Raw genomic sequence first — 12,702 nt, forward strand, 5'->3', positions numbered from 1 at the left:
GAGGAGGAGGAAGGTGGTTGATGGATGGACAGTGGTATTAGCGTGGTAGGAGGAGGAGGAAGGTGGTTGGATGGACAGTGATATTAGCATGGTGGGTGGAGGAGGAAGAGGAGGAGGAGGAAGGTGGTTGATGGATGGACAGTGGTATTAGCATGGTGGGAGGAGGAGGAAGAGGAGGAAGGTGGTTGATGGATTGACAGTGGTATTAGTGTGGTGGGAGGAGGAGGAAGGTGGTTGGATGGACAGTGGTATTAGCATGGTGGGTGGAGGAGGAAGAGGAGGAGGAGGAAGGTGGTTGATGGATGGACAGTGGTATTAGCATGGTGGGAGGAGGAGGAAGAGGAGGAAGGTGGTTGATGGATGGACAGTGGTATTAGCGTGGTGGGAGGAGGAGGAAGGTGGTTGATGGATGGACAGTGGTATTAGCATGGTGGGTGGAGGAGGAAGGTGGTTGATGGATGGACAGTGGTATTAGCATGGTGGGTGGAGGAAGGTGGTTGATGGATGGACAGTGGTATTAGCGTGGTGGGAGGAGGAGGAAGGTGGTTGATGGATGGACAGTGGTATTAGCATGGTGGGTGGAGGAGGAAGGTGGTTGATGGATGGACAGTGGTATTAGCATGGTAGGAGGAGGAGGACGGTGGTTGATGGATGGACAGTGGTATTAGCATGGTAGGAGGAGGAGGAGGAAGGTGTTTGATGGATGGACAGTGGTATTAGCATGGTGGGTGGAGGAAGGAGGGTGGTGGAGGAAGGAGGGTGGTGGAGGAAGGAGGGTGGTGGGTGGAGGAGGGTGGAGGAAGGTAGGTGGTGGGTGGAGGAGGAAGGTGGTGGAGGAAGGAGGGTGGTGGAGGAAGGAGGGTGGTGGAGGAAGGAGGGTGGTGGGTGGAGGGTGGTGGGTGGAGGTGGGTGGAGGAGGAAGGTGGGTGGAGGAAGGTGGGTGGTGGGTGGAGGAAGGAGGGTGGTGGGTGGACAGTGTGATCTTCTGGTGGTCTCAGTGTGATGAATCAGCACTGTCCTCCTTGGCATGGAACCCGACCTATAAATGGTGCTGATTTACAGGGTGTTGTGTGTGTGTGTGTGTGTGTGTGTGCACTTTGTGTATTTGTGCGTGTCCAATATGGAAAAATGTTGTGCTATGTTGCTCACTGATTGAGTTCAGTAAATGTGTCGATTCAGTGGAGACATATTGAGATACATTGTCATATTCCCCTCGACAGCGAGGCCAGGGGTTCTTCATCGATTTGATGAGATGGAGAGTGCTTTGGAAGCCAGCCAAAACCAGACTGAGGTTGGAAGCTGACGATGACATATTTATCTACCTCACTGTGTCCAGCCTCAGGCAGTGGAATAACCACTGCTATGTACCTACCCTGGCTTTCATAGGCATTCTGTATGGATTGAGGGGAGGGAGGCAGGCCTCTGTAGGACTTTCACTGTCCTTTTGTTAGGGGGATTGTACTGTACTGGCTATGCCTCTGTGTGTCCCCATCTGTGTGTGTGTGTGTGTGTGTGTACGTCTGTGTGTGGCTGGTTGGTTAAAGATTAAGTGTGTGTACTGTGCAGCTAACAATGTAATCGCTTCCCAAATAATCTCCTACCATTTTTGTGTACTTTTACCAGTTTTGCATGCTGTTTCTGTGGATTTTAACACCTGAATCCGGTCCAGGCCTTGTTGGAAGGTTCCCATCCTTCCCTTCTCCCACATCCCCTTTTCACTTAGTCAGCTTGATTACCTTAGCACTTCCTGATAAGCCTCTTTATGCTGTGATGTCATTAAAGAAAGACCCTTCTAGAATGTTCCCCTTAGTTCTATAGGAAGTATCAACCTATCCCCTTGGTTCTACCCTCACCTCCTCTCCTTCCCCACCTGTTTCATAACCCCAGTTACTGACCTGTGAAAGACTCTTGAGTGACCACAGACATCATAAAATGGTTCAGGGCAGCGTACTACACACAGCGAGCAGGATGAGGTTAGATATTACTCCTTTTTAATTGACAAGTGGATAGTCAATTAATTCCAATAAGTCATTGTGTGTGTGTGTGGTGTGTAACCCATCGTGTGTTTCATTCCTATATCTGGGGAACCTATTTGGAAACAGGTCTCTTCTCTGGGGTAGTTTGATCTGTCTGTCTCTCCAGGTCTCTTCTCTGAGGTAGTTTGATCTGTCTGTCTCTCCAGGTCTCTTCTCTGGGGTAGTTTGATCTGTCTGTCTCTCTGGGGTAGTTTGATCTGTCTGTCTCTCCAGGTCTCTTCTATCCGTCTGTCGCTCAAACTATATATTTTTGTTCCTTTTTTTTTTTACAATGCATTGCATATTCAGAAGAGGCAGCATGTAGGTATCTTAAAACGAACGCATTTAATCTCCCTGGCTGCATGAATCACCTTTTTTATTCTCTCTTATCTTTTTGTTTTTAGGCTTTTCTCTTGGTTCTGCTTTTTGTTTGGAGTATTTCTGTGTTTTATTTAGTGCAGAGCACTCTCTTTCTCTCTTAGTATAAAATATTGACTAATTCCTGTGTGGAACTAATTTTTATTTATATCTCATATGCAGTATTTGTATATTCTCAATACTATTAATATAAAGCTAATATTATCATTGATACTTTGATTTACATGCTCTGTTTCTGTTGTCTTCTTGTTCTACTCTTTTTCAGTGTTTTTTTCAGTTCTGTTTTGCTCGTGACTTGACTGACGTTCCATCCTGTTCATTATTCCTCCTCCTCCTCCTCCTCCTCTTCCTCCTCCCTCCTCCTCCTCCTCCTCCTCCCTCGTCTCCCTCCCTCCACCAGTCTTCTGTGTTTTTTGTTTGGCTGCATGGTCTTGTTTGCACGTTGATGTAGCTTTCAGTGACACCTTGGAAGAGTTAGTAGAATTCTCTTTCTTTCCCTCCCGGTCTTCTCTTTAGGGGATGTGCTGTTTCAGATGGCTGAGGTCCACAGGCAGATCCAGATACAGCTTGAAGATATGGTGAGGAGAACTGGATGACTTTGTATTAGGATATTGAATTAGAATTTTATATATATATAATTTGTAATGCACAAATGTAATCATTGAATTCATAAATTGAACTTGTTTCATTTATTATTATTATTATTATTATTATTATTATTATTATTGCATTTAAAATTCTATTTCAGTTTGATTGAATATTCAAATGAAACATGCATATATTTAATTTCAATATTGTAGATATTGCATTCATTGTCTGTGTATCAAGTTTAAAAACTGTCATTTGAAGTTTATCAAAGTTTCTCATATTCAACTTTTCAGATGCATTCAATTTCAGTTTTCAAATGTAGTTCTTTAAATTCAGACTCAAAACCAGAGACATCATCCTGGCACTTTGCCAGCCAGGAGAGGTAAACCCAAGCTACTGGCAGTTTCTGAAGTGTCATGTTGAATTTATTATCTATGATCTATTTATTTATTTATCTATGATGATCACAGGCTGCGCAGGTCCAGTTACATGCTGACCACACTGCCCGTGTTGCAGGACCAGTTACATGCTGACCACACTGCCCGTGTTACAGGACCAGCTACATGCTGACCACACTGCCCGTGTGGCAGGACCAGTTACATGCTGACCACACTGCCCGTAGACACATTAGAAGGGAATGTCACCAAAAAAAAACAGTTTGTCCCCCATAAGAATCTTTTTGAATAGCCCCACATCAATAAGTCTGAATGCAATATAAAGTCTATGTCGTTTCAAACTATGAAATACAAATTCATTTCATGAATTTAATTACTAAATTCAAATTCAATATCCTAATACAAATAAACATTTATGGAATTAAAATATAATTTCTGTTGGTACTGAAATCGCTGCATAGAGAAGGATGATGAAGCTGCTCCAGCATCTCACCCAATCGACGCCGGAAAAATATAGAGACTGTGAAAAAGCTTGTAATTCCGTGTCATTTGAGCTACTGTCACTGACTACCCACAACCACCTCCGAAGCACCTGTCTCACACACGACCGCCTCTGAGCGTTCCGTCCAGAGGAACTAAAGGACGGGTCCTCACTCAGAAAGATGTCAAATGAAGCTTCGTTATTCATTGTTTATTTCAGAGGAACGGGAGAGGACATTCAGAGCTTATGTCAGACCAACATAGAACAGAGCGCTACTGTACACACACACACACACACACACACACACACACACACACACACACACACACACACACACACACACACACACACAAACAATCAACTACTGGCCTTTTAACTATTGTTTGAACATATTCTCACATCTCGCCTGTTCCTGCTCTTTCAGCACACAGCCAACCGATAGAAGTTAAGAAAATATTACTGCTCGAGACTTGGCGCTACTAACTAGGACGATAAGGGAAGAAAACAAACCTAGCGACTTTGATACTGTTTTAGTCCCAGATGGCACCCTATTCCCTATGAAGTCTACTACTACCAGAGCCCATATGCTCTGGTCAAATGTAGTGCACTCCAAGGCAGACTGTAGGGGCCTGCCTTGTTTTTTATTTTTTATTCATCAGAGCCAGTGTGTGAGGACTCCCTCAGTGATCTGAAGCTATCGTCTTAGCGTGTGTTCATTTGGGATGTTTTACCTTTGATTTGGTTGTTTGTTTTGTGACATTTCAGTACTGCCTGGTGTGGGACTGCTCTTTGTCTCCATACATGCTAAAGTCAATTGTGAACATGTACTTCCTTACAACACACACAATCTCAATACTGGCATGAAGTTAGACATAATTCACATACTGGTACTATACAACTTTCCCTAGTCCTTTGGGCCTGGTCCGATATCAAGACAATCTTGGCTCATCAAGTCATGTTGACACCACAACACCGACAGCATCCAAAATAGTAGGGTGTGTTTTTGTTTAAGCAAACAAGTCTGGTTTGGCAGTTTTTGAGAAAGTACATCCTGAGGCAAGTTGTACTCCTTCCTGCCTGTTGTTATGACGTGTGAGTATATCTTATGTGATCATTAACTCTTTGTGGTCCTCTCTTTCCTTCTAGCTGAAGTCGTTCCACAATGAGCTTCTAACCGAGCTGGAGAAGAAGGTGGAGCTGGATGCACGCTACCTGAATGTTAGTGTCCTTAGACCAGTGGTTTCGCAACCGCAGTCCTCCAGTGTACCCCCCCAATAGCACACCGTTTTGTTGTTGTCCGAGACAAACCTCATTTTAGGGCCAGATCAAATTCGCATAGAAATCTGAGTTATAGATTTGTCAGTCTAATTGAACGCTAGTCTAAGAAGCAGTAGATTTGTTCTATCTGTGCGATTTCTATGCTTCCCGCACTTAAGTTTAATTTTTCCGTCTTTTACTGTTGATTTTGTACACAAAGCTAGATTTTTGGTTAATTATATTATATTATAACACCTGTTTAGTACCTGTTTAACACCTGTTTAGTACCTGTTTAACACCTGTTTAGTACCTGTTTAACACCTGTTTAGTACCTGTTTAGTACCTGTTTAGTACCTGTTTAACACCTGTTTAGTACCTGTTTAGTACCTGTTTAACACCTGTTTAACACCTGTTTAACACCTGTTTAGTACCTGTTTAGTACCTGTTTAGTACCTGTTTAGTACCTGTTTAGTACCTGTTTAGTACCTGTTTATCACCTGTTTATCACCTGTTTAGTACCTGTTTATCGCCTTCAGAATACACCTTTTATGTCTTCTCACCTTCACTTTGAACTAGAACACAGAGGTGTTTAAGTGAGCTTCCCTTTACAAATACTTATATCTTTTTTTATTACCTATAATTATCTTTATATTAGCAGTTTTCTTATGACGTTACCGCAGAGTCAATCAAATTTTTTTTTTAGTTCAGTTTTATATAATGCCTTTTATATAATTCTGTGTCAGTGGTTGTGTATTCTGATGGGAGGGCCGCGTTTAGAAAGCGTTGATACAGACAGGTGCTCTAATTATATTCCACGGTGGCTAGCTAGGCCTCCCTACGGATCCACATTTATCATCAAATCATCCGCTAGAGACAAACTCCACGGCTCTCTGAGCACTTCTTTTAATTTCCCACTGGTTTTCATCATAACCACTCAGCAATAAAGTTACAAATTACTTTCTTCTCTTACTTTCCGAATCATGAATTATGACATATTTGAAGAAAATAAGAAGAAGTAGTAGTTCAAGCTTTATTTAAGGGATAAACCCATTTCTAGAGATTTATTGAAGATAATTTTGTAGTGGAATTGGGGAAGCTTAAATAAAGGCTCAGTACTGGATATTCATAAACAAAGTCAGTAATAAAATAATGCTTTCCTCTGTTTGAAATTCATATTGACCTCGTCAGTTCATTTGAGGCCGTACTTTGGCAGTCTGGCAGCCGATCAGAAAACCATATGTTCCCCTGTTCCCTCTCCCCCTTTTGTGTCCTTTCTCTCTCTGCTTGGCTCTGTTATTTCAGCATCGACTAAAGTAATTAGCCATGCTCAGCTAGGTTTTTCCATCAAACAGAAATAAAATATTGGAAACATTGTTTTGTGAAGGGCTGGCCGACCGGCAGACAGGCCAGGCCACAGGATTGCGTTAACTCTTGGCAGAGGTGAATGAGTGAAACACAAAGGCAGTGGTTTGGAACACAATAAGTCCTATAGCCACTGGGGACAGACTGTGTGTGGGTGGGTGGGGGAAGAGAGATCAGCCAAGTCCCTATGATGCCAGACTAACTCATTCCCCTGCATTATGCCACATTGCATCAATCAGCGAATAGAAGGTGGTCAGGTGGTTTGAAATGGGACTCAACACCTAACCATTGTGGTAGAACACTAGTCTAGGGAAGCCAATGACTGTAAAGCTATGTTAAAACCGACTCTATACTCCCACCTACAGGCGGCTCTGAAGAAGTACCAGATGGAGCACAAGAGTAAAGGAGAGAGTCTGGAGAAGTGTCAGGCAGAACTGAAGAAGCTCCGCAGGAAGAGCCAGGGCAGCAAGAACCCTTCCAAGTACGGAGACAAGGAGATGCAGGTGAGCGTTCGGAGGGGGGGATAAGGGGTGTGTGTGTGTGCTTCCAAAGAGCCTCAGGTTTCGTTTAGCGTGCTACTGTGAACGAAACCGACAGACTGAGTCCCCAGTCAGCCTATGGACAATGCCAGCTGGTGGGTCAAACGTTCACCGTAGGGGAAGGTGGCTGGTGATACTCCAGAGCCAGATAAATACTGTATCATCCCATTGGCCACAGCCCAGCAGGTGTCGAAGATGGATAGATAATCTAATCCAAGAGGAGATTTAGGCTGAGCAAGTCTCTCTTATGGCCCCTTTTACTGAAGCAGAAGAAGTTGACTAAAACTTACTACAAGAACTCCGTAACCTTCAACCTGTAACCTTGCCGACGTTAGCCGAGTCATCTATATATACACTACCAGTCTCAACTTTGGACATGCCTACTCATTCAAGGGTTTTTCTTAATTTTTACTATTTTATGCATTGTAGAATAATCGTGAAGAAATCAAAACTATGAAATAACATGAAATCATGTAGTAACTTTTTTTTTAAAGTGTTAAACAAATCAAAATATATTTGAGATTTGAGATTTTTCAAAGTGGTCACCCTTTGCCTTGATGACAGCTTTGTACACTCTTGGCATTCTCTCAACCAACTTCATGAGGTATTCACCTGGAATGCATTTCAATTAACAGGTGTGTCTGTCCATCATTACTTTAAGACATGAAGGTCTGTCAATGCAGAAAACCCTAGAATGAGTAGATGTGTCCAAACGTTTGACTGGTACTGTAACAGCATCATCAAGGGAATAAGGGACCCATCCCATCTCTCACTAGCTCCCAGATACAAGGTTCTGAGAGGTGGGTCATTCTTAGCTCTAGTACTGGTGGTGATGTGCTGCTGCTGGCTGGAGGGGTGGGCCCGGGTACTGTGGGCCTTGCCTCGGACAACCAAGCTCGGAGGGAGGGAGACAGATACAGCGATGGGGAGAAATAAACTGAACGTCACCTTGAATTACTGCTTCAGAGATTCAAGCCTCTCACTCAAGGAGATGTTGTAAGATTGTTGGGACAGCCATGGGTAGATCCTATAAAAGTCCGGTCCACTGAAATAAGGGAGTCGTTCATCTTGCTTTTTCTCCACTGCATTTTTCAAGCTTGTCAAAATGCTTTGAATCACCATGGTTACTCTCTTTATTCTGATCTTTGACCACTTCCTCAACTACATTGCATAACATTTGTTTATTTGATGTGAAGTGTTATGTAGGCCAGCTAATTGTGTCCTGCAGAGGCATACGCGCCTCCCCCATGGTAGCTGTTACAGAGAAGGTGTGTAATGTGCCCTTGCAGGTTGCCGTGCCCCTCTGCCTTTCAGTGGGTAGCACCATGACACGTGGTGGGTGTACTGAGTCGATGGTTACACAACGCAGTACACTGGAGGTGCAGGTGTGTGGAGGCTGATGTGTTGTGACGTTGTATTATGGTTCTGAAGCTTCAATATGAGATGGGAGCACTGCCTGCCACTACTCAGTCCTCTTAGTTAGAGTGTGTGTGTGTGTGTGTGGACTGCAATTTCCTGGCAGAATGCAAAAGCCATCAGAGCGACCTACAGAACCTCTGTTGCCCAAAGGATTCTATTTAAACCAATAGAAAATAAACAATTTCAGCAGGCCAGTCTACAAGGGAAACACTGAGGCATTGAGGGCGGCAGGGTAGCCTAGTGGTTAGAGCGTTGGACTAGTAACCGAAAGCTTGCAAGTTCAAATCCCTGAGCTGACGAGGTACAAATCTGAGGCAGTCCTCCTATTCATAAAGCAGCCGGAGGGAAGGTAATTACCATTTAATTGTTGCCGACCTAGAAGAGGAGTCATTGTGGAAATGGATACGTGGTGCTTTAAGCCACAGCGTCTCTACAGCGTCACCCTAAAAAAAACATTGGACTCCCATGGGCCGCTTGGTGGGCAGGCAAGCCTGTGGTCTGACCTTTTTTTTTTTTTTTACATTACATTTGACATGTGAGTCATTTAGCAGACACTCTCTTATCCAGAGCCCTTTACAGTGAGTACATTCGTCTTAAACCTCGGTGGGACAACCACATATCACAGGCATTGACAGTACACTTTTTCCTTAAAGGGCAGAGTCAGAGGTGGTAAAGGGGGGAAAGAGGTGCTGACCTGGCTTCTGGGGGGGGGGTGTTGACCTGGCTTCTGGGGGGGGGTGTTGACCTGGCTTCTGGGGGGGGGGTGTTGACCTGGCTTCTGGGGGGGGGGGGGGGGGGGGGGGGTGCTGACCTGGCTCTGGGGGGGGGGGGGTGCTGACCTGGCTTCTGGGGGGAAAGAGGTGCTGACCTGGCTTCTGGGGGGGGTGCTGACCTGGCTTCTGGGGGGGGTGTTGACCTGGCTTCTGGGGGGGGTGCTGACCTGGCTTCTGGGGGGGGGGGTGCTGACCTGGCTTCTGGGGGGGGTGTTTACCTGGCTTCTGGGGGGGTGCTGACCTGGCTTCTGGGGGGGGGGTGCTGACCTGGCTTCTGGGGGGGGTGCTGACCTGGCTTCTGGGGGGGGGGTGCTGACCTGGCTTCTGGGGTGGGTGCTGACCTGGCTTCTGGGGGGGAGCTGACCTGGCTTCTGGGGGGGGAGCTGACCTGGCTTCTGGGGGGGGTGCTGACCTGGCTTCTGGGGGGGGTGCTGACCTGGCTTCTGGGGGGGGGTGCTGACCTGGCTTCTGGGGGGGATGCTGACCTGGCTTCTGGGGGGGGTGCTGACTTGGCTTCTGGGGGGGGGAGCTGACCTGGCTTCTGGGGGGGGAGCTGACCTGGCTTCTGGGGGGGGAGCTGACCTGGCTTCTGGGGGGGAGCTGACCTGGCTTCTGGGGGGGGAGCTGACCTGGCTTCTGGGGGGGGGAGCTGACCTGGCTTCTGGGGGGGGAGCTGACCTGGCTTCTGGGGGGGGAGCTGACCTGGCTTCTGGGAGGGGAGCTGACCTGGCTTCTGGGGGGGAAGCTGACCTGGCTTCTGGGGGGGAAGCTGACCTGGCTTCTGGGGGGGGGGGGGCTGACCTGGCTTCTGAGAGGAAGCTGGTTCCACCATTGGGGTGACAGGAAAGCAAGAGCTTGGACTGGGCTTAGCAGGAGCATCCCTCCCGTAGGGGTGGGAGGGCCAAGAGACCAGTGGTGGCCGACGGAGTGCCTGGGTTGGGGTGTAGGGTTTGAGCATAGCCTGAAGGTAGGGAGGGGCACTTAGTACTCCATAGCAAAGCACCATGGTCTTGTAGTGGATGCAAGCTTCGACTGGAAGCCAATGAAGTGTGCAGAGGAGCAGGGTGACATGGGAGAACTTGGGAAGGGCTACTGGTCTGGATACGTTGCAGGGGTTTGATGGCACGAACAGGAAGCCCAGCTAACAGCGAGTTGCAGACGGGAGATCTGATGGTCCACTCCCAGCAGAGACACAAACACACGCAGGCAGACACGCACAAAAAGTCATTTCCGGGCCATAGTCACACTCCTTTGAGCCTGCTCTCTTCAGCACTTACTGATTAATGGACGCTTCTGTCTGTGTGTGTGTGTGTGTGCTCCCAGCCTCTTAACGGTTCTTGAGTGTGATTACAGAGAGTGAGTGTTGCGTGGCTGGGTAGCTGCGTAGCCTATCTCGGTCCCTGCTGTGCCTCATGTGCACTTCTGGGAACAAGCGGTTGGCAGGGACACTTGAGACTGGTGGCCTCTTCTCTTTGCCAGGGAGGAAGGGGGGTCGACGACAGAGTTTAGCGGATTACCTGCTAGTGAAGCTCGTTATAATGATTCTCTGAAAGATTGTTCATTAGATCGACTTAATTATCCCACCTGAAGAAATTATTTGTGTGTCTGTGCGTTTAAACCCAGCCTCGGTATTGTGTAGGCTCTGAAAAAGCTAGTCCATCTCAGCCGCCGCCTTGTTCCTTCCACCCATCATCGTTTCATTAAGTCGGGTAACAGCTCACTGATTTCCTCGGGAAGGAAAGGAAACAAAAAGTAATCTCCCTTTTCCCCGCTCTGCTCCAGATGGATGGTAATATTAAACCCTTACCTCTAGCCGATGATGAAAATGCACTCATTTACTACGGTGTCCCTAGGGGAACACAAAGCACGGACGCAGTGCCTGAAAATGACATGGTAAATCTCTCTCACGTTCATTATTAAACACTTAACAGGGAGTGTTTCAGGGGGAGAGGCAGACTGATTTGAATATAATGGGAATGTCGCTGGCGTTCTGCTGCCGACCCAGAAAAATAGGAAATCGCTAATAGCTTCTGTTACATAATATCTCAATTGGGTGTTAGATGAGTATTAGCACTGGTACATACGCAGTTGAACACCACAGCCTTTTCGTATTCCCATTTATTTCCCATTTATATTTGTATTATCATATTGCATTCAGTGTGCTTGCATGAGTTGAGGTAGATTAGCATTGGATTTACATTGCACAGTCTTCGTTGCACTGATTTCCAATGTATTCGGTTGTCGGGTAAAAAGCATTTAGCCATTGAGTGGGAGATAAATGTATTGTACATTTATTCTGTAGCTAAGGGCAGTAAGGTTTCCCTTTGTTGAGACAGACCCTGGGGATCTCTCTCTCTGTCTCTCTGTCTGTCTGCCTGTGTCTGTCTGTGTGTCACCTGTCTGTCTGTTTCTCTGCTCTGCTCTCCTCTGCTCTGCTCTCCTCTCCTCTCCTCTCCTCTCTGTCCGTCTCAGGCTACTATGAGGAGAAATGGTCAAATGAGGTGTGTTTTCTGAACGGTCGAATGTGCCACATTTCCCCAACTGATAGTCATGTTTCATTGCTATGCCTTTGGGGCATTTATGGTAACTAGTAACAACAGCAACTAATTATCACGTTCTAATGACAACTCTGTGAGGGTGACATGCTACATGCTACATGCTACTGCCGTGTGACAACGGGAGTTTCAAGTGACACGCAACATGTTAGCATGTCACATAAACGCACACGCTAAGACACATCTTGAGGCTACATCAACACCACAGTTCAGTTCCCTCTGCGTTAGCTGGATGGCGTCAGAGCAGATGGGATGTGGAGAGTAAAAGAGGCCGAGCAAGAGAGAGGAGGGGGGGGGGGGTCTGGGTTTGTTCTGTTCTGCTGCAGTTCTGTTCTTTCCTTCAATTCTTCAACCCAGTTATTTTCTGTCTCTCTCTCATTCCACCTTTTCACTATCCCTTCCTTTTCCACTCTATCTCTTTTCTGAAGGACCCATGTCGTGTCCTCCTCCCCTATTGATAATGCTGTAATAGGTCACTGTGATGTAATTGTTCTAGGAGGGAGGGGCTCCACGACATCAGAGGAAGCTTGTGCACTGACAGGCAAAAGATCAATCTTAGACCTCGGCTTGACATAATTAAACGATGATTCTAGGAATGAAGTTCCATCAAAGTTTAGGTTCATTGAATCTGCCATTTTGTGTTGACGTACTTACATTGGTATCTCGTATTCCATTTTTAGTGGAGGTTTGAAATGTCCTTTATATGCATCTTCTGTCTCGCTCACCCAAGGCCTCTATCATTGAGTATAATATAACGATATCTAGTGAGCCTGTAAGAGTGGGGAAGGGGTTATGTCGGATCCCTCCATATGGTTCTTTGTCCCACCGTTCAACCCTTTCTTTCTTACTGCTGAGACCTGTACCGTTTCGGCGTCTAGGCTACGGCGTCTAGGCTACGGCGTCTAGGCTACGGCGTCTAGGCTACGGCCTGTACCGTTTC

The 12,702-nt window shown here is 46.4% G+C and overlaps 1 protein-coding gene across 5 annotated transcripts in view; it reads left to right on the top strand.

Annotated features, from left to right (window-relative positions):
* Window positions 1–12,702, top strand: part of LOC110499447 (BAR/IMD domain-containing adapter protein 2) — a 128,558-nt gene that overhangs the window by 70,505 nt on the left and 45,351 nt on the right. For all 5 annotated transcript variants that reach the window (XM_036956303.2, XM_090213106.1, XM_090213104.1 and 2 more), the window contains 3 exons: window positions 2,910–2,971; window positions 5,004–5,075; window positions 6,842–6,979. In XM_036956303.2, the coding sequence (XP_036812198.1) occupies window positions 2,910–2,971; window positions 5,004–5,075; window positions 6,842–6,979 (272 nt within the window). The remainder of the gene's footprint in view (window positions 1–2,909; window positions 2,972–5,003; window positions 5,076–6,841; window positions 6,980–12,702) is intronic.

Source organism: Oncorhynchus mykiss, chromosome 20 (assembly GCF_057628025.1).
Source record: "Oncorhynchus mykiss isolate SJ-2025 chromosome 20, ASM5762802v1, whole genome shotgun sequence".
Lineage (NCBI taxonomy): Eukaryota > Metazoa > Chordata > Actinopteri > Salmoniformes > Salmonidae > Oncorhynchus > Oncorhynchus mykiss.